Genomic DNA, 23586 nt, shown 5'->3' on the forward strand with positions numbered 1-23586 from the left:
CCTCCTGCTCCCCTACATTCTTCCTCCCTCCCCTTCCCTGTATGAGGGCAGAACACCCGGCCCTGTGGGACGTCCAAGGCCCTCCCCCTTCATCCAGGCCTAGGAAGCTTTGCAGCCAAATAGACTAGGGTCCCAAAAAGCCAGTACATGGAATAGAAACAAGTCCCAGTGCCATTATCAATGGCTTCTCAGTCAGCCCCCACTGTCAGCCACATTCAGAGAGTCCAATTTGATCACATGCTCGTTCAGTCCCAGTCCATCTGGATTTGGTGAGCTCCCATTGGCTCAGGCACATTGTCTCAGTGGGTGGACCAACCCCTTCAGTCCTGACTTCCTTGCTCACTTTCTCCTTCCTTCTGCTCTTCAACTGGATTTTGGGAGCTCAGTCCAGTGCTCCAATGTGGGTCTCTGTCTCTATCTCCATCCATCACTGGACGAAGGTTCTATGGTGATATTCGAGATATTTATCAGTGTGACTATGAGACAAGGCCAGTTTACAAAGGAAAACATTTAACTGGGGCTGGCTTACAGTTTCAGAGATTCAGTCCATTATCATCGTGAAGGGACTTTGCATCATGCTGGCAGACATGGTGCTGGAGAAGGAGCTGAGAATTCTACATTTTGATCCAAAGGCAGCAGAAGAAGACTAAGACATTGGTCATGGCTTGAACATATGTGAGACCTCAAAGTCTGCCTCCACAGGAGCTCACTTCCTCCAACAAGGCCACACCTACTCCTAATAATGCCACTCCATCTGGGCCAACCATTCAGGCAAATGAGTCTATAAAGGCCACATATATTCAAACCAAACACACTCCCAATTTCACGTCCTCTTTTTAAACCCACTGAGTTCAGTTAGTGATGCCACTATGTGCAACAATGTAAGGTCATTCACTGGAGCCTAGGCAGCCTACCTAGGACTGTGTGGCTGACTCTTTTTTGGTGACCTCCCTCTACAAATCTAGCTAACCTAGACACACTCAAAGCATGTCTCTCTTAAGATAGGTAAATTTTAAAATTAACAGAATATGAGGAAATTTTATGATAGCATAAAAAGATCTAACCTCCAAATTATGGGTATAGAAGACAGAGTAGAAAATAATAATAATCAAAAATCTTTAGAAGACATTTCTTTGCTTTGATTAGAAAGTTTCAGGGATGCAATACAGGAAGAAGTTTGAACATTAGGATATTTAACATACTATTGCTGATAGTGAATGACTGGATAAATTTCCAAAACTAATGATGAAAGATTATGAAATTTTCACTGCCCTGTATGGTAGCAATTGGGTTGTTTATTTATTATGGTGTAGACATTGGCCTGGAATTTGTGAGTAGGGAAAAGGCATGTTCAGAAATGTGGAGATGAATTTTCAAGTATATTTAGGTAGATAATATATGTAATCCATAATATATGTAATGGACTTCCCTGAATGATTGCCCCCGGTTTTATTACAACACCAAGCAGAGGCTTGTGTAGAAAGTCTCACACAAGTGGTTTAAAAATGATCCTGGAGAAACAACTGCATAATAATAACAATCACACTTTGTAGTCTCAGAAAAGCTTCTTTTAAAAATTTAACACTTAGAAATCGTTTGTTTTTCTCTGATTATAGTTTAATTTATTTCCATGCTGACAAAAATAATTTAGATTCTATAAATCTTAATTCTTTAAATTCTATAAATTTTATTTTATTAAAAAGAATAATTTAGTTAAGAATTGGAAAGTAATTGGAATACAATTATAGAATGAGTGCATGCTTTTAGCTTAGGCTGTATAATTACGTATTTATTCAGGTTGTATAAGTATGTAAAACTGGTATTTGACAACAAGACTTATGATAAACCACTTATACTTCATAAGGTAATGTTAAAGAAAATTACAAATTTTCCTATTGTTAATTTACTAATGATAACAAATACTTTAAAATTAGTATTTTTAAAGAGCAAAACTGTGTGGCAAATGTGCTGATAGTTTTTTTTTTTTTTGTCAATTTGACACAAACTTAGACATGTCTGGGAAGAGAAATCTCAATTTAGTAAATGCCTTCATCAGATTACTTGTAGGCAAGCCTGTGGGGCATTTTCTTGATTAATGGCTGATGTGAGAGGGATCAGCCCACTGTGGACTCATATAGGGAAAAAAAAAACAAACTAAGATTTCATGGGGGACAAACAAGTAAGCATTGTTTCTTATGGTCTTTGTTTCATTTCCTGCCTCCAGGTTCCTGCCTTGACTTTCCTCAGTGGGCTGTGACTTGAGATATGTGAGCTAAACATATCCTTTCATTTCACAACTTGCTTTTCTTCATGGTCTTTATTCACAACAATTGAAGCCACATTAAGAAATAGTACATTTAACAAGAAAGTTTGTTAATCTTTCGTCCAAACTTCTAAAAAAATATGCTGATAAGTATCATTTAATGATGATAAATTTATACTGATTACCTACAATGCTTAGCATTTTTTGTAGTCATTTCACAGAACAGGGAACACGATTAAGACTTTGCATCTTGCCCTTCTTTATACAAACACACGCACACATTTTACATGTCCATAAATCCTATAGAAATAGTTTTATCTCATTAGCTATTTGTGTTATATATAAGAAATACTTAATCTGGCACAATAGTTCAGCAGGTATAAGGTGTTGACTGCCAATCTTGATGATCTGAGTTCAATCCTCAGGACAGACGCCCATGATGGAAGGAGGCAAAGGGTTCATGCTAACTATCTTCTGGGTGTACAATGGTGGCCCCCAGCAAAAATAATAAATGCTGAATATTTAAAATATTTACTTATAAAGACATCTATTAAAGTTGGAAAAGTTGCTCAATGGGTAAAATACTTGCCTTGTAACCATGAAATCTGAAGTATCCCAAGGTTGAAGAAATAGCTTCTTTGAATAGGAAAAGTTCTTAATTTCCTTTTTGAAACTACATAAAACCAACAGCATCTTGTAATCAGCAAAGAAATTACTTTGAAGTATAAGGACAAGCTCTTTGCTTCAGTGAAACTGGAGCTGAGCATCCTACTGTCTAAGAGAACTTTTCTTGATGGGTGGTGATGGCTATGCTTATCTGTAGTTTAAGGACAAATGTTTATACTTATTGTTAGGAATTCTGCTGGTTTAGTAAATTAGTGAGTATAGATCCCCTACCAATATGTGTGCCTTCAGTATCACTGAGTAATTAGCTTGGGTTCCAGTACCAGGCGTGTTTTTTTCCTTTTGATAAGTAGATTCTAAGTCCAATTAGGAGCTGTTCATTAGTGTGCTAGTATGTATGCCACTACTACATACTGACTGCATTGGGGAAGGATGCTTAAAAGAAATCCCACACTAGCTCAGAATTGAGAAATATATGGTTATTTATTTAGGGGTAAACTCAAAAATCACAATCCTCTGATTGAAGGGAGAACAGAAACTGAATCCAGCAACTGGAAAGAGAGCTGATGCATGGCATGCTTATACAGTATAAGAGGCCACAGCCCAGTGGGCAGGTAACCACTGGCTGTAAGACTTCCTATAGCACCTCTTCCTTTTGTTTAAATAAGAGCGTTCTAAGCCTAATGCAAAATTATGTACAATAAGAACAAATATATTCAATAATTATTCTATCCTAACTAGTCTAATAAATAAATTGGCCAAGTCATGAGAGGAAAGTATCTACAACTATCTAGTCTTCAACCCTATTGAAGATCCAAGAAGGGAAATAATATTACTTAAGTAAGCAGGAAGTGCAATCAAGCAACTTTCCAAATGTGCAACAAATGACAGAGACAACTGGCTACCTGGGAGATCACCCAAAGTGTCATTTGCAATGTTGAAGTAACCAACTTTGGCTAAGGCCTAGAATAACTGACAGACCATTTTCAGAGGCAGGAAAATTTTCAAAACTGTCTTACCCTGCCTTGGCAATATTTGACAGTCCTGCTTATCCATTTCTGGAAACTATGTATCTTGTCAGTGGTTGAGGCATAGGCACTTCCTTGCCCAAAAGCCAGTTTTGTCAAGAAGAAAACAAGCTCCAAGTGGTGTGTCTTCGGTGTTCAACATTCTCTCAGGAATAGATCGGTGCTGCCAGGAACAATCGTGTCTCACTTCAACAAAAACCTAAGTTATTTAAATGCCATATTCTTCAGCTCTTTCAAGTGGTTGAAGATTACCTATCTATGCAGAATATAATCTTTTATGTATCTAAGAAACCTGATTAGTCTAACTTTAAGTATGACAGATGACTATTGATCAATAATTCTTAATACCTATATAACTTATAGACTAAGACCTCATATTAGAATATTATACAATAAACAAATGTGCATCAAGTGAGGACAATGACCTCAAACTGCAAAAAATGCATATATATCTTGATCAGAGTTGGAAATGTACATTGCAATATGATAAATATATTAACATATAAAAATGTTTTAAACAGAGGCAGAAGCATGCATGCATACAATATTCTAACTCAGTCGGTAGAACATGAGACTATTAATCTCAGTGTCATGGATTTGTGCCCCACGTTGGGTGCCAAATGTGAAAGGATGCTTAAAAGAAATACCACTCTAGCTCAGAACTGAGAAATAGTTGGTTATTTATTTAGGGGTAAACTCATAAATCAGAATCCTTTGCTTGAACGGAGAACAGAACCCAAATCTAGCAACCAGAAAGAGGGCAAACACATGCTCTACAATGGCTTAGATAGTATAAGAAGCCACACCCCAGTGGGTGGGTTACCACTGGTTGTAAGACTTCCTACAGCACCATGTCATGCTGATAGTTGATTTGCTCATAGGTGTCATAGCAGGATAGGACTGTTGGTTGACCCCTCCTTTGGAAGCTTGCAAGACTTCAATCCTAAACAAAAACTACAAGAATGTGGAGATTTGGGAAAATAGTCTTCCCTAAAAAAGAACACACCAATTGGTTACTCAATACCAAGTGATCAGATCCTGAAAACATTCATCTAATTAACATTATACAGAACAAGTGGGTGACACTTAAGAACTTGCATGTGTATACTCATACATATATGCATATAACAAAAGAAGGGAAAAGAGGTCATGAATTTGAAACAGAGCAATGAGAGGTGTATGTGAGGGTTTGGAGGGAAGAAAGAGTATAGAGCAATGTTGTAATTACCTGATATCCTCAAAAATAATAAAGTATACCTATCTCAGTTCATTAACTGTTCATACTTAACATTTTTTCTGACTTATCCATATGGTAGACATTTTTGTGACCTGGTTTTTAGTGAAAGAGTTTTATACCATGTTATTTAGAATGCCTTTTGTGATTTCAGTGTTCTCTCTGATTATAAGATAGCTTTGTATTATTTAGCTACATAAATCATTTACCTCTCCTCTATGGACCACCTATTATCCATATATAATCTTATCTATTTATCTATCATCTATAACCATATGATTTATTTATTTGGTATCTACCAACCTATCCATGATGTATCCCACATATCTATCATCTATGTACCCTCAATAATTATCTATCTATCTATCTATCTATCTATCTATCTATCTATCATTCTATCATCTATAAATCATCTATTATACTCATTTGTAAAAGATGTTAAAAATTCCTTCTCTGTATCAAATACATTGAATCTATACATATGGTTTATTATTGGAGTCCATTCTGTTTGCTAATGAAAAATTATCACTGCATTATATGATCAGTGCTTATAATTTTTACTGAGTCATTTTGTTTATAGTAAAACTTACATTTTCTTTTCCATCATGTTTTATGGTCACCTCTTTTAAGACAAATTCATTAAGAACATTTTTATTTTCATGTTCAGGCTTAATTCCTAAATTGCTTCTTCTCTTAACACGTTATTCTACCTTTACAATGGTACCGTGCATAATGCTGTGTTTATGTATTCAAAATCCTTGACAAGTCTTAAAGGGAGAAATGATTTCATCATTTACTGTTCCAAACATTTATCAGTGAGAACCACATTTAGAACTTGATGATTACTGACTGGGTAACCTCTGACACAGAACATGTCAAATGGGGGGAACACAAGTCAATTCCAAGCTAATCCAAATAGAGTATACTGAGGTTTTTCTTTCTTTAAAAAGGGGCTGGAGAGATGGCTCAGTGATTAAGAGCGTTGCCTGCTCTTCCAAAGGTCCTGAGTTCAATTCCCAGCAACCACATGGTGGCTCACAACCATCTGAAATGAGGTCTCGTGCCCTCTTCTGGCCTTCAGGCATACACACAGAAAGAATATTGTATACATAATAAATAAATAAATAAATAAATAAATAAATAAATAAATAAATATTTTAAAAAAAAAGGAACTCACGGAACAGAAATGGGGGTCCAACAATTAGGTGTGAAGCACAGGAAAAGAGGAGGGACGAGTAGGCAGGACTGCAATTTTTGGTATCCCAAAGTCACTCTTCAACCTAGTCCAGCCTCTCAAAGGCCATTGGCTAAAGGAGGTTTCCCATCAAGCCTCTCATTGAGCACACAGACAGAATAATTATTGGCACACAGTTACATGTTTTGGTGCCTAACTATATTTTCAAACCATTTCAGGATGAAAGTTCTATAGAAAGTGATGAATTTGATATGAGTGATTCAACAAGGATGTCAGCCGTGAACTCTGACCTTAGCTCGAATCTGGAAGAAAGAATGCAAAGTCCCCAGACTCTCCATGGCCAGCAAGATGGTAAGCCTTTCATACCGAACAAATGAATAAACAAAGCATTGAAGCCTAGCAATGAGTAAGAATCTATTAAAATCAGAACCACCTCTTCATTCTTGTGTCCATTTTTTTAAAAAAATCTGTTTCTATGGAGACTTTTTCTGGGCACTCGGGTTATGTCATCCACTTTATTATTTTTAGATTTAAGTACTCTTTTCAAAATTAAAGTGTTAGACTGATTTATAAAAAGATGTTATGAAATCCAAGCACATTCCTGTTTTGCTTCTCAAATATAGAATGTGCTGCAGGAGAGTAGTTGGATGTCTATCATGATGGTTTCTTATATTACCATTTACTTTTGAGTAAATCAAGAGTTTAAAGATGATTAAACTTTCTTTGACCTAACAACCTAGTCCTAAATATAAAGGTATAACGGACCATATATTAAAAGACAATCTCATGATAGTGATACTGTAGGGAAAATTTACTTTGCTTTGATTCTGAGCTCCTGACTAAAGGGAAGGAAGTGAAGACTGTCATTTTTTATCCCAGAATCTCAGGAAGATTCCTAACTCTTCCCACTGTTGATCTGGAAACAAATCTGAATATTATAGAAAATTCAACTGAAAGTCAGTGCTTTAGGCTCTAAAAACTTCAAAAACTCTGATTTCTGTCATTGTAAATATCAAATTTGATACAAGTAAATATAATAGCTGGTGTAAAATGAAATTGTGTAAACAGAAACTGGATAATTTAATTGTTTTATTAGTTCAGTCTATGTTTACATGACTCTTTCGACTGGTAAGTTTTTTCACTATATCAGTAATTAGGAAAAAATCTTTTCTTGATTTTTTTATGTTGATTTTTTTGTTTTTGATGAAACTTGTTATTAAAACATATCTTTAAAAGTTCCCAGAGTTTCAGGATGATTTCAAATTTAATCGACATCAGAAAGACTTAAGATATCCCTTGTGTTAAATATGCAAATGTCCCCAACATGGAGTTCTCTTTCCCTCATTTTAGAAGTGTATAAGTGGGGTGGAAATCACATCATCATGATTAAAAGAAAGAGACTGTTGTCAGTGACTTCAAGATTATGTCTGACTTGCTATACAGTAGAGGAGCTGTTAAGAAAAAGGGCTTTCATTTGAAAAAACTATAAAGAAATTCTTGTCACTTTGTTCTAAAATAAATAGATATTCAATGATGCCAGCATCACATGTGCATATATCAGTTATTATATATGTATACTGTAATAAATGCAATTTACCTGTTTATGTTCTCATTTTTATATATAATTTTAGAGAATGTACATTTCAGGGAGATGCCTCTAATTACAAAAAGTCGGGGGCTGGAGAAATGGCTCAGTGGTTAAGAGCAGTGTCTGCTCTTCCAGAGGTCTGGAGTTCAATTCCCAGCAACCACATGGTGGCTCCAAACCATCTGTAATGAGATCTGGCACCCTCCTCTGGCGTATGGGTATTAATGGAAGCAGAAAGTTGTATACATAATTACAAAAAGTCATTGCTTTCTTAATTGGAATTGCCAGTTGTAGATCTTTTGCTAGGACACAATTCCTGTGATGAAAACCTATACTGATTTAATAAGATGCATGGAACAACATCCAGTGTTATTTCTGGGGAAAACACTGCTGTGTGTTGATGCCTGCTGCATATGAACCTTGGTTGATCTTCACTGACCTCCTTCCAACCCTCCTCTTAGATATTAAGTGCTCTGGCTCACACTACCCATTGAGTTTTCCTTGGGGTCATCTCTCCTTCTAGAACATGAGAGGTTTCCCCCTTCCTCATACATCATTAGGATCTTGACCTGAAAGCAAGATAATGAGACCTTTGCTTTCCTGTCATCTCTGTGAGCTCCTGGCCACTTTCTGCTCACAGATGATGGGTGTATTCCTTAACTCTGTCCTCATACTCACCACTTGGGAAAGGGAATCTACTAATGTTACTTCCAATAACATTTGCACCCACACGAATCCTCAGTTTTCTTTTTCAAGACCTGCTGTCTATAAAAAGACATCTGCCTAAGGTCCACCTCCCTCTGTCTATCCCCTAATTGTTAATATTCTTCAAAGAACTCATTACCATATGAAACTACATTACTTTCTCATTTATTACCCTTTCTCTTCTGTTTTGCAAGAATTATTAATTCATAAGTCTTCTCATACTGAGTTTCCTGTCATGTGCTCCATTTCAGATAGTTCTTACATGTTCCATCATTTAAATAATTAAGGTGTAGCTTTCTAGCATAATTATGGTTTGCAAAATGAAATTTAGATATTTCCATATCTTTTTCCCGATGATGGAATTCTCCTAAGTAATTCATGCTACCACCACACTGTGTAATTACTTATACCCCTATATGCATGTGTATGTGCACACAAACACACACTTACATATACTTGTACTATTTTATCGTATTTTATAATTATAGTATGCTCTTTATCTTATGTCATTCATACCTAATTATCCTTCTTTTACAAGATTATATATTTGTATATGTGTGTGCATTGGAATGTGTCTATAAAATATTGTGTGTGCCAACATACATGTGTGTGTATCTTTGTGTATAATGGTAAGCAAATAAATAAATATTTAAAAGTCATAGCCCCAACTTTCATGTAAGATATAATATGAAGAAGTGAAAATGATCTATCTAGCTTGTATGAGAAACCATTTTGCTCTTTAAAAATAAGAATTTATAGTGATAACATTTTAAAATATGTGTCTTTTTAAAGTTACTGTATGTTTTAGGTCCTAAGTCTAGGTTTGTTTGGGATATATTACTTTCTTGTGGATAGTGTATATTAGTCTTTGGATTGTCTTTGTGTTGTAGCTAATCTAATTTTGGGCGAGCATCCCATTGTGAGTCCAGTGTAGAGTTTATAGGGCAGAGCTTCTCAGCCTCCACACTGCTGATCCCTGACTCACTGGGCAGATTTCTAGCAGGCTCCATACAGCTACTGACTACATGTTTGTCACATGTTTCCCCCTAGAGACAAGTGTGACTTCTCCAGATATGACAAAGACATCCTTTGTGGCTAGAGTTCAAACAGTTCTACAGGTACAAACAGCTAGATTCTGTGCAAAGCAGAATCTTGCTGCTGAGGAGAAAGCACGGGGAGATGTTTTAAAGAAAAGTTTGAAAAAAGAGTAAAAAGTGTGACACAGTGGGCATCTCTGAGGATGGGAATATTCTAGGACTGTGCTGCTCCATATGGCGGTCACAGTCCATATTGTGGACTCAACAGACGGCTAGTCTGAGTGGGGAGCATTTCAATATGAATAGCATATAATTTAAATTTAAATAACTGCACGTGGTGTCAGACAGTGAAGGATACTCTTGTATTGTTGCAGAGAGCTCCTTTGTCTGTACCCATAAATCAGATGTGTAAAAATGTTGGGAGAAATAGTGATATAAACTCCTATTTAATAATTGGCTAAAACTTTCATTTTACTGGATCTAAAATCTTTTATTGTCCTTGTATTTTCTGCGTGTTATTTCATTTTAACAGGATTCCATGTAGTCCAGGCTAGCCTCACATTTCTGGTCCTCCTGTTTCAGCCTCACTATCCACTAAAACCTAACCAAGGTCATTTTTAAAATCTGAACAAACAACAATATTAAAAATTAGAGCAAACTGTTCGTTTCCTTTAGCATCAAGTTGAGAATCTTTGCTGAAGAGACTGAAGTAGTATGCTGTGGCTTTTTGAAATTCCAGAAATTGTAACATGAGCAGGTTTACATAATGTCTTTTTTGAGCATCATATAAAATGAAGACTGAAAATTAACACCTTTCTATTTTGTTTTAATTTCTCTGTTTATGGAAGATTTGCAATCTAGTCATCAAATTCTGATATATTGGAGAGAGGGAAGACAGGCAGGAAAATGTCTTGCACTGGGTCAGATAATTCAGCAAAGTTCAAGAAAACAGACACTGAATGAAGAATTTATGAGAGACTTATTTCATGATCAGTGTAGAATAGTTTCTTTGGCTCATTTGCAGGCCATGTTGCTTCCCTCACTTAGTAAAGACAAAATACATAGACTCTGATTTAAAAAAAACTATAAGAAATATGTGAAAATCATGGCCTTTGCATAGGAAACATTTTACCCCTATTTCTCGTTTAAAGAAATCATGTTTCCATGTTTAAATAGTTTAATAGGCTTAAAAAATATTTTTGGGTTAAATTCACCTAAAGACTTTGTTTACATTTGAGTTTGCTTAAATTGAGGAAGCGTGTGGTCCTCAGAGTTGCTCTGTAGGCCAGGGATACAGCTTGGGCTTGCAATGGCTGTGGTTCAGAGTTTCAGGAAACATCTCCAGAGCTAACATACACTCCCTCCTGGATTCTGAGACTGCCTGTTTGTTACTTTTATCCTATGGAAGCCATTTAAACAGATCCCAGGTAAAAATGCCACCCTGTGAGTTCCTCACCTTTACATCTCAGACTCTATGATTCCTTGAGCAACAGCAAACTACCTTTCCTCCTCTGGGCTGTTATTTTGCCTAAAGTGTCTGACACTTGCTTTCTGAGGGTGCCTGGTACAGGATAGCTGACGAGAGTAGCTGCCCTGGGAGCAGTCTTGAAGCTTCGGTTTAATGATGCATCTGATTCTCGTTGGTAGGGTCAAAGCAATCTTCTTGGTTTCCTAAATTAAAGACTGTACTGTGAACTACTTCTGATATATTTTTTTGTAAGTGGATATTTGTACCCGATTTAACTCAAAATTTTTACAACAGATTTTTCTTTTTGTAGTCACGGTGAGTTGTTGCTTTTTTTCACTTATTTCTCCTTAAAAAACACTAAAAAGGATGTTAAAAAAAGTTGAGGTAATCCCTATAATTGTCCGCTTTTCATATTAATCGGCTTTAAAACTGAAGGTTTACAACAGAAAATCTGTATTTCTGCTCTTAACACCTCCTATTATTGGACAGTAACTTTATGAACACAGTGTCCTTATGTGCTGTGACTGTGCTATGTCTGAACCAATGTAGCAAAGTAGGGGGTTTGTTGTTGTTCTTTGGTTTTTTTGTTTGTTTGTTTTGTTTTTGGCAAATTGGGTTTGGTATTGGGTTTGATGTAGTCATGCAGGGACACATCCACAGAAATATGTCACTAGTGACTGTACCATTGCGTGAACATTGGTGTGCTTCCATAAATGAAGGCAGCTATGATGTCCCTGAAGGATGTGATGTTATGGGAACACCATCACATACATGCTCTTCCATCTACTGAAGGTTATGTCACTCATGACTATTTCATTATTGGATCAACAACTTTTTAACAGTATCTGTGTGTGTATAAATGTCTAGAAAAAGAAAAAAAACATGCAGTTTCATTTTCAACAGTCACCTCAACTTCCACCCAAAATTAGATTTTAAAACATGTAAAATATTTATATTCCATAATTTTTGTTCAATAATACATTTGATAATTCTGTTAGCATTTAGAAATGTGTGACTCATTGACTAGAGTTAAAATTTCATATTTCATCATAATATGTGCTTTATAAAAATGCTTTTGATATATTCAAACTGGTCAGGTTATTTTCTATTCAAAAACATTACATTGGATTTTAGTGGTTAATTCAAATACAAGCACTATACTGTAAAGCACATATGTAATTATATATGCATATATGTGATCTTACAACAATCGTGGTTAATTATATATAATAAATTGTAATGTGACTTATTATCTAAGTCTCTACTAAGAAGATGTAATTAGGAATATTAACTTCAGAAAAAATAGTTAAATGATAGTATAAAATATATTATGTGAGGAGTGGTGGCATAAATCTGCTGCTCAGCATGCAAAATATTAAGAATAGAGAATATAGAGTTAAGACCCGTCCCGGCTACATAATGAAATCTTAGCCCCTAGAATATATATATAAAAAAATAGATAAAATCAGCTTTATTCTTCATTGAAGTAGTTAGTTTCTCATTGCAGTAACATTATCACATGATAAACTGGCCACATTGTATTATCTCCTAAGATTGTAGAATGGAATTAGTCTATCTTAGTGGGGTAGGTATGTGGCAGAAGGCAGCTGATCGGAGAAAGATGACTTTCTATGCTCAGTTCCCTTTTCCTGTATAATCAGAGATTCCAGCCCACAGGGTAGTGTTGCTCACATGCAGAAATGTTCTTCCTTTTTAAGTTAAACTTTTCTGGAAATACCCCCAGTGACACACACAGGTCTGTCTATGTGGTTATTCTAAACTTAGTCAAGTTAGCCATGAAGATTAACCATTATATCTTGTGTTACTTATGCCCAGGTTATTATGGGAATAAAACATCTGAGTAACTTTTGGAATCTAGTGTTTCTAATTCCTTCCTTCTGAATAGAAGACAGAGTTTGCTTATAAGACTGAGCTCATGTGTAAATGGACAGTTTCTGAGATTTCAGCATCTCTTATAAACACCCTCTGGAAAAATTAATCCGGTCAAAGTCCACTAAGCACTGTATGGCCTTGTTAGATGAGCACATCTCAACAAGTCTCTCTTAGAGGACTGGAATTGCTATTTGGCATTACATGAGTACTTCCTATAGTAACACACTAATAAGAGAACATTACCCCCAAATAATAATGTAGAATAGTAGCCCTAAAATATGTTCTTAAGAAAACTATTTAAATATTTTATATTGTTTTCAGCTTTTTTCTTTTCTATAATAAACAGCTTCTTTGAGTCAATTTGCTTCCTTATTGGGGATTTCGGCCTCTCTCAAATACATACATTTCATAAAATACATCCTAAATAGTACAAGTACTTTAGTGTTGGGTAGTCAAAAAAAAAAAAAAGGAAATAAACTATTCAGAGGTATAATTCTAAAAAGGAACTGTTTGTTTGGTCCTTAAGTGGATTGTGGACAAGAGTAAGGGACAAGGAGTTAATCATCCCCATCCATTCCACATGTGAATTGAATACTGGAGTGGTTAGATAATATAAAAATAAACATAAGGTGTCAGAACTATATGAAATTGTCCCATTCCATTGGTTGATGGAGGAAGGTCATTGGTTAAATAAAAAGAAACTGCTTGGCCCTCATTGGTTAGAAGATAGGTGGGAGGAGTAAACAGAACAGAACGCTGGGAGGAAGAGGAAATGAGCTCAGACTCCACAGCTCTCCTCTCGGGAGCAGACACCCCAGAGAGACACCATGCTCTTCTCTCCCGGGCAGACGCGATTCAGCTCCGACCCAGGATGGACCTAGAATCTTCCCGGTAAGACCGGTGCTCACAGATTATTAGAGATGGGTTGATCGGGATATCAGAATTAGCCAGTAAGGGCTAGAGCTAAAGGGCCAAGCAGTGTTTAAATGAATACAGTTTGTGTGTTGTTATTTTGGGCATAAGCTAGCCGGGCAGGTGGCCGGGGTGCTGGGAACGCAGCCCTGCCATTCATATTACTACAATTGGTCCATTCTAAAGCTCTAGAGTAGCCCGACCTTTAAGAATAGCAAATTAAATAGTACTTGAAATTCCGTGCATTTCCATTTCAGTTAGTAGCAATACCTATACAAGTAGAATGACAATAGCCCTGGGGAAGTGTGAATGGTGTGGATTAAAAATAGAATGTTCTGCTTGCATGATGAATCAGAAAATAGAGAGAGAGGAAATCGGGTCCTACATTTTCTTCTATCCCAGTTTAGACTGTGTGCTTAACTCACAGCATAAATCTCCTGCATTAAAATTTATCGTAAAATTTAGAGCCTGTTGAGCTTCTGTGTAGGTTTTTTGAGACCTATCAAACTAGATGGACATGTAGGAGCCGGTGCTGCCAACCTACTTCTCTCCAGCTCTCCAGGGCTACCCCAGAGTTCCACAATGGCAGCCACTGCAAGTGCAAAGTCTCCTGCACAAACGCTGTTCCACCCAACACTGTCTAAATTTCTTTCAGAAGGAGAGGTTGTGTAGGGTTCAGCTCTGTCCTTCCTTGTGGCAGTTGCCATGGGTTCTTTTATAATTTATGAAAATGCCTCTCTAATACTAGGAAATATTCAGTCCATTTGGGACTATTTGCTGAAAATTGGACACACTGGATGTAAATTGAGAACACACACTTATGGAGATGACATATAGCTATGCAGTGTTTATGTGCAATCCTCTTCTATTGCTCAATGGGTTTGAAAGAGACATTTCAGTAAAATAGGCTCCTGACTAAAACTGCATCCAATTTGGCTAAATACGGTAGTTTTGTGAATTTTAAGGCATATAAACCGTATTAAATGCATCTACTGATCAACATTTAATTTAGTTAGGAAATCTAATAAAACATGGTTTTAATAAGAATGATGTACAACTATACTTGGTGGGAAATTAAATTTAGTGGTTAATTTTTTTATGATGTTGAGTTTTAATTAGAAAACCTATTAAAAGTGTTTTTAGTCTGAATGTCAAATTCCCTAGAGATTCTCCTGTTGATGTAAGTCAGATTGTTCTTCTGCATTTTAAAATCTGTTACTTAGCAGTTTTAAGATTTTTCTGGAAGTTTTGTGTGGACTAAAAGTTTTTTTTTTCAAACAAAAATGTAATAAAATTAGCTTTAAAATTAAGCCTGTTTGTAAACGTGGTTTTGTTCTCCATGTTTAAATCCCAAACATTTCTGTATTTAAAATACCTGAAAATACGACAAAGCTGTCATTTTATTCTCATCAAGTTTCTTTAATACCAAATTAAATTATTTGCTTGATGATTTTATTTAATTATTTTTTGAGTAAAGGTAGTTTAACTAATGAAGCTTTTAGAATGTACTTTTAATGGAAATTGCTCTATAAATAATTAGATCATAATTTTCAGCAATAGATACAAAATATGAGTAATATAAAAAAGAGCAGGCAATTAGAAGGTAATTTACTATGAATTCTAACCAATTTTGATTATTAAATCCTTTAGCTATATTTGTGTGTGTGCACTTGCATGCACATGTACATTTTATCATTTAAAATTCCTTGTAAGTGATGATTATGTTTCTAAAAGCAGACGGAAGAAAAATTTGCCTTATATCTAAATCCTAAATATTAAAAATAGCTCATATTTACTTAATTCTGCATTTACTTAAAATGAGTTTTCAAGGTTATTACATTTGTCTTTCTTGTAAGGCTGTGTTGGTAAGTCTGCTATTTTTCCCCAAGTTAAAGCTCTGCCTCTTAGCATCTCTTTCATATTATGTATATGGTTGCCATGTTAATGAGTACTTAAAGAAATACCTTGTATTCCCATCTGAATCTAGGATCATGCCATGCCTCAAAGGATAGTGTACTGACGTAAAATGAATGCAGGCAGATTGTAAAAAATATATACAGCTTTAATGTAGAAATAGACTTACAGTACCATGGTTCCCGGGCTCCTGCGCGCCCGATTTATAAGTAAACATTTGCCCAAGGCAAGCCCGCCCCCTAAGGGGCTTGCTTAATCCTACATTTCCCCCTTTTGTCTAAATAAGACAGAACTAAACCAAATACAACTATAAACAATAATAACAAATAATAAATATAACAGACAATATTGAGAACAAAAGATTTGCTAGACATTCTATCTCAAGGAGTCTAAATAATGTAGAGGGTAACTACAATGATATAATCTTCAACTCTGTCAAAGATCTGAGAAGGGAGTAAATATTACTTAACAAATGAGAGATATCCAAAATGTGCAACAAATGACAGAGACAACTGACTACCTGGGCAATCACCCAAAGTCTTGTTTGCAATGTTGAGTCAACCAACTTTGGCTAAGGCCTAACATAACTGACATACCATTAATAAATGTAAGGAACTTTTTTAGAATTATCCTACCCTGTCTTGGCAAGATAAGACAATCCTGTTTTATATCTTTGTCAGTAGTTGAGGTATGGGCTTTTCTTAACCCAAAGGCCAGTTCTGCCAAGAACACAAGCTCCCAGTGGAGTGTCTTTGGTGCTCAACGTTCTCTTGGGAGTAGAGTGGCGTTGCCAGGAGTAAGTAATTGTGTCTCGTTGGCATAGAATTCTAGGTTAGATTAAAGGCCATTTTCTACAGCTCTTTGAAGAGGCTGAAGATTATACTATCTATACTAAATATCATCTCTATGTATCTAAAAGACCTGATTAACCTAAAAATAAATATGACAAACATATAATTCTCAATACCTATCTAACTTGAAGACTGAGAGAATAAACAACTGTGCAATATATGAAGAAAATGATCTTCACCTGTAAACAATGTCATTACATATCAAATGTATCAGAGGTAGAAATGTACATTGTGATATGGTAGATGTATCAATACAATATAAGCATACTCTTATACAAAAATAGAGGTAGGAACACTCACATTCAATATTTAATATATCAATATACAGGAAACAGTACCAATATAATTTTCTAAAAACAGTAATTCACAAATACCAATCATCCCATCAAACCAGTTAATCCCCCCTTTTTTTTAATATACCCCTAATTCCATAAAATATCTTCCCATCCCCTCAACCCTAAACCAACTAGGCTCCCATGTATCTTCCTTGATGACCCTAGGGTTTCTGGAACCAATCACCTTCTCTGTTGTTATTATTGGAAAGGCAGGTAGAGCTGTAGGTAGAGCTTTGCGGAAATTGTCCTGGAGGGATTTACTCACAGTTGTAGTTAAAATTTGTCTTTTTACCCTTGCTCTTTTTTTATCAGAATTTAGAAGTTTCTCAATTTTTTCAATTTTATTTATCATTGCCTTTTGTAATGTCTGTATCTCCTGTCCAGAATTATGTTTTAAAGCTTTTATTGAGGATTTTAAAGTATGAAGTTTGTCCATTAGAGATAACTTTTCATCTTTGGACATAATTTTTATGGCATAAACCGTGTCTTTTTGTATTGACAATCTTTTTGCCAATCTGTCATAAGCTTTAGACAAAATTTGATTGTCACATTTAGCAGTTTTGATTCTTTCAGTTAATGTTTTAGTTTCTATAGAAAGGGACTGCAGAAGCTTATGATCCAAATCAGCTGTTCCTTCTTCCATAGTAATGAATTTTTCCTTAACATCAGTCTGTACCTTTTCTAAATTTTGCTCAGTTAACTGAGTCATGTTAAACAAAGATCTGTTCTCTTCCTGGAGAACTTCAAACTGATTCTTGAGAAGATTGTTGTCATTCTCAATAGTTTTTAAATGTTCAACCTCTGCCTTAAGAATCCTGGATTTGTCTCTTAAAGACTTTATCATATTTCTATTGTCAAACCATATAGTGCCAAGGAAAACTAAGAATTCCAGAAATATCCATAGATGTGGAGTGATAGACACCTCTTGTAAAATCTCCCACATGGTACACTCAAAAAGGCTGTTAAAGTCTCGAATTGTAACATTTTTAGACATTTTATTTATAAAAGAAAAAAAAAACTTTTACCTGCAATGACCGGTTCCTGCCAGTGGTGACAAAAGAGTCCATTTGAGTCCACGTGGCCTAAATCTGAAAGAATTGACTCAAAACCGAAAGTTGGAGCTGACGCCAGACTGATAAATAGCAATTGGGAGGGAAGGCCAAGGCTGAACTAAGCCACCTGCAGAGAGGGGATGCGCTGTGTACTGATCACGCTGTTGCAGAGGTGCTTGTACCACTGTCAGACAGGGCGGGGCGCACAGACTTGGCCGATTCCAAACCGCAGGGGCTAAGTCTCCCGTCCCATTTGGCGACTTTCTAGCAGGCGCCAGGAAAAATCGAGTCACTCAGAATCTCAGCTGCTTCTGCAGCCGTATTCGGGCAGAAGCAAACCGGCAAGGAGCAGTGCTGAGAGGGTACAATCTGTGCGCAGAGGGAGGCCTCCGGAGGGGGGTTGCCCCTGGCTCCCAGCGGTCGCCCCGAGGAGGCTCTGATTCGGGGCGGATTATCTGCAAAGCCCCATGTTGGGTGCCAAGTGTACTGACATAAAATGAATGCAGGCAGATTGTAAAAAATATATACAGCTTTAATGTAGAAATAGACTTACAGTACCACAGTTCCTGCGGAGAAACAGGAAGCAGAAGAGATGCGCCAGCTCCTGCACACCAGATTTATAAGTAAACACTTGCCCAAGGCAAGCCTGCCCCCTAAGGGGCTGGCTTAACCCTACAGGCTAGCCTTCTTAGCTAGATCACACTCCATTAATTCAGGGGATGACGTTTACCAGACTTGCTTTGACACACCTGCTTAGGTCAACAAAGTATGTTATGACTTGGGAATTTTGCTTCCCACCAAGTTATTTAGTGATACTGTATTTGAGGTTTGTTGACATTTTCTAGTCTGTGAATGACTGCATAAATCAGTACCCTGAGAGATAATAGACTCCTGCTAAAACTGAGAAGCAGATTCAAGACATGTTCAGTCAGAATATTAAGTCATGTGTGTCTCCCATTGTACAGGTAAAAAGTTCTCATGACTCTTAGAGAAGACATATTCTGTGCTTTTATTCAGGGCTGTGTGTGCCTGTGTGTGTGTGTGCATGCGTGTGTGTGTGTATGTTTGTGTCTTGAGATAGGTTCTGGCTATGGATCATTGACTAGCCTGTACCTTTCTAGATAGCCCAGGTTACTCTCAAACTAGAGGTGATTCTCTCATCTCAGTATGCCAGTTGCTGTAACTAGGCATGAACCAGCATGCTTCACTTGCTCAAACACATTGTGAACCTATCTGTAAGCCATTTTCTGAATCTTATTGCAACATGAGAACCACCTAGGTTTCTCTTACGTGATTGTCTTGAGCATCAGTTTCCTTTTCTCTAATTTCTAGTTCTTTGGTGTTAATACCACACAACTATATTTTATAAAATTTCATAGGAAGACAAATTAATGGTGCATTTCTTTACTATTCTCTTGTGCTCCTTTGAGTCAGCCAGCTGCTATTAAAGAAAAGAAGAAAGACAAACAACTTTACTCCTTAGGCAATTCAGCAACTCAATAAGTTTAGTGTTGAATAAGGCTTTGAAGCTAGAGTTGTATGACAGCTGGGCAAACAGATTAATCAACCTCAGCACAGAGGTAAATTGACCATAAAAATCTTTATTTACTGGGTTGATAAGAATCATAGTAAGATTGTGGGTTGATAAAGAGAAAGGACAGCTGGAGGATATTGAAGAAAGGGACTGGAAGGATAGTTTATTGTATTTATTATAAAATTGCAGGATAATTGTTTTCTTATCAGTCCTCATGTCTCCATTTGACTGGGTGTGCTTTAGAGCCAAGAAATAATCCTATCTTATCCATCATTGTACACTCCTTCAGGGTGAGACAGCCTGAAAACTAAACTCATATCTGCACTAAAACTGTGTTCTGGTGTTTCTTCCCTGTCTGCTCATCTCTGTAGTAAGATATAATCCATTTTTATTCAGTGTCTTTGACTAAGAGTTTAGTGATGTGTGCTTTCTGTGTTTATCTTCCAGATCCACCTCTGAACAATGAAACAGTAGTGTATGATCTTAACTGAGCTCAAGAAGACAGTTTGAAGAAACTGTTAAATCAAATAATTTATTAGTGGTATTTTATGAAATATTACTCTTAACAAATTAGCTATTCACATTAGTGTTTACAAACATTGTACTATATCCATCATAAATTTATTATGAAACTAACAAAACAATTAAAGAAAAAGAAACTTGAAGTGAGACTGCATGGGCTTGTGCCTACTCTCCCAGTAACATTTGCAGTCTAATGTATGTGAGAATTATTTTCTTTGTATCTTCAAATGAGTTTAATACTCTTTGGTTGGTAAACATGGACTAAAGGGTTATGGGATGATGGAAGGCTCATCACTAGCCTTCTCTTAGCCATCTGAATATCTTTATTGCACACACGAAGAGTGCTCAGAAAGCAGGGAGATTGATGAAGGAACAGGCTGAGTTTATTCCTGTAAACACGATTGAGGACTCCCTACATTCTTTCCCTTTCATCTACCATGCGTTGGTGAAAAGATAAATGTGGTCAAAATCCATAGGCAGTATGAAACCTCACAGTTATCTCAAGAATGTTATTGAGGGAAAACTTTCCTTCCTCTTTATGAATACACTTACCTATTCGGCTCTTGAAAGTAGATAAACATGCATGTTAGTTAACTTTTTATCTCTGACCAAATAAGATAAAAACCTAAATCAAACAATTTATTTGGACTCTTACTTCACAGAAATAAGACCACAATCATTAACTCTATTGATTATGAGCTCCCAGTTAGGCAGAAAAATCATGTTAGAAGGAACCAATGGCTGAGGCTACTCATTCTGTGATGGACAGAATGCAAAGTAAGAGAATACAGGAAAGGTCAAGGGACATGCTACCATGTCATCCCCAAATACCCTTCTATTATGACTTATCCTAGGGATTCATTCATTCAGTAGAACAAAATCCTCATGAATGGATCAGCTCTGGAAGTGTCCCCCACAAACATGCCAGTGGTGCACTTACTAAACTCACAGGCATCTCTTGATTTGTACAGTTGACAGTCAAGATAAAGCATCAGGAAGGAGCACAAGTGTGTGCAGTGAGTAATGAGAGGAGAGAGAGCAGAGGGAGGGAGGATGACAGGAAAAAGTAGGAGCAGAAGCAGGAAAGAGCAGAAATCAGAGGAAGAAAAGAGAAAGGCACCGAGGAGGAAAGCAGTGGACTGAGAAAGTCAGTTGAGAAGAGAGATGGTTCCACAATAACTGTTACTTTTAACTTTTCTAAAAAAAATTTTTCATTCTTTACCATTTTTTGTACTTTTTAAAATGTCTTCACTATGTATTTGATTACCTGAAATATTGAGATAGCTTCCAGAATTTTGAAGTTGTTTTAAATTGAATATCTTCAACTAGTCTCTCAGCATAGAGATTTTTTTTTAATAACGTATTATTACTTTGAGATTATAAAAGCTTGGAATAGCTCTTAGCATTACACAGAATAAGGAGCTCAACTCATCAAGACTTGACCTTGTCTTTATCCAATATATGACAAGCCATGGAAATGTGACTGTAATTTTTCATTCAGCAGAGTTGGTACACTGAATGCTTAGCCTAGTGTTTTGTTGTAGTCTGCGAACGTGTACACAATCTTGTAATCCATGCCAATACTATAGGTAGTTTTTTCTTCTAAACTTCCATGTGCACAAATCTTTCAGTCAGAAGAATATATCTAAACTCTCTTATAGTATAACTATAAAGTCAGATATTTTTAAAGTATTCCTAACAAAATATGAGCATAGATGATGATGGAAGCTCACTTCTCTTGATTATATATTATCTGTCACATATGGCTATAGAGTTAACTTGGTAAGTTTGTTATATATGTACAAAGAGGCTGTTATTTTCTTGATACAGATGAGGAAATGCACATTCATTCATTAAACTATTATCTCCATAACTTGGAACGGTAGAAGCATGATTAGAGTACACACATTCAGCTTATGGAGAACTTGGCATCAGATGTGAGTTTCTAAGTTCACATCAGATGAGTTTCACGAGTTCCTAATGCCCTCCTCTGTAACTACTCCAGTCATCACGCTCTGTAGTCTGTAAGTCATGGCACCGCCCTCATTCACCTGAACGTATAATTAATGGTCCAATATCTTCAGGCAGCGTATATGCGTTTGAATCCACCTGTATAATAACTCCTTTGAAAGATTTGCATATCCTTCCAGTTTTTGACTGCATTGTTCTTTATTTTATTCCACAGTAGAGGTCACTCAATGTTATTCCTAGCCATCAAAATCTAATGGTTCTGGATAGTTTTCCAAAGCATAAGCAAACTTTGAATTCTGTTTATTTCAACAACATCTCTTGGCAATAATTACTCTGTGTTTAAAATTCCTATTTCATTTATCTGTTGAAAGTGTAATTGACTTCTGACAATTCGTTCATCCTTCTGTATTCTCCCCTTGTGTAGAAAGGACAATAAGAAATTGTGTTGGTTCCCTCTATTGCCTTTATTGGTTTGAATTTTCTCGTTCCATTTTACTATGCTTTATTCTAAATAATGAGACCAGGCTTTGGCGGAAAGTAGAGTAAAAACACTTTCATTCATGACTATCTACTCATGCTAAATGTGATTAACATTTTTTCATAAGTCTTTTACTTTTAACAGTTTTGAGCTTTGCCTCACATAAAAATAACAATGAAATATAGTTTTTGAATAGTGCCATTTTCCTACATAAAGAATCAAAGAAAATGAGCTGTTTGAAATATCAGCCAAGAAAATACCATACCCTAAGATAAATATAACTATAATGGCCCTTAGAAATAATAAACATACTTAAAAAGATTTTTAAATTGTATTGAAAGTAGAAATTGTCTAAAGTATAATGTATCCATCTGAGTAGACCTGGATGATAATAAGATACTCGATCCTAAAGCAAACTGTGAAAATAATACAAAGCAACACATTTCAGCAGAAACAAATTGAGGTTAATTGTAACTGTGAACAGGAAACAACTGTTCAGTAAACTTCATTAAGTGCTTACAAGACATAGGTTTGGGGGGATGTATTTGGTGAGTTGAGAAGTTAGTTACCTCATTACTAATTGTAGTCACTACTTACTAGTTACCACATATTTTCCTCCGATTGTTTTATGCAGTATCTGTCCCTCCCTGTGTTACAAAGCTTGCCAGCTGCCAATCTGTAAACAGGACAGTTCCTGCATCTCGTATCTTTGGGTAACTGAGCAGCTCCTAATTCTTATGATAAAAAGAAAGGAGTCACTCTATTCAAGAAACGTTTTACAAAGTAGATATTTTGTCCTTTCCTCTGAAAATGTTTTTTTTTCACCCATGGAGGGTAGATATCCTAATACAAGGTAAGAAATTTAACAAACCAGAATTGTCTATTTTTATTTTTCAATTGTTTGTAGTTATCACATAAGATAATTGGTTGCAATGTCATTGTCATACATAATCATTGTACTTCGTTCATTTTCATCCCATCA

General features: G+C 36.0%; 1 protein-coding gene across 6 annotated transcripts in view; it reads left to right on the plus strand.

Moving 5' to 3' along the window:
- Window positions 1–23586, plus strand: part of LOC121453452 (nucleolar protein 4) — a 350206-nt gene that overhangs the window by 133498 nt on the left and 193122 nt on the right. For all 6 annotated transcript variants that reach the window (XM_041660248.1, XM_041660243.1, XM_041660246.1 and 3 more), the window contains one exon: window positions 6563–6695. In XM_041660248.1, the coding sequence (XP_041516182.1) occupies window positions 6563–6695 (133 nt within the window). The remainder of the gene's footprint in view (window positions 1–6562; window positions 6696–23586) is intronic.

This window comes from Microtus oregoni, unplaced genomic scaffold (assembly GCF_018167655.1).
Source record: "Microtus oregoni isolate MIOR12 unplaced genomic scaffold, Mior012 000011F_ref0000422, whole genome shotgun sequence".
NCBI lineage: Eukaryota > Metazoa > Chordata > Mammalia > Rodentia > Cricetidae > Microtus > Microtus oregoni.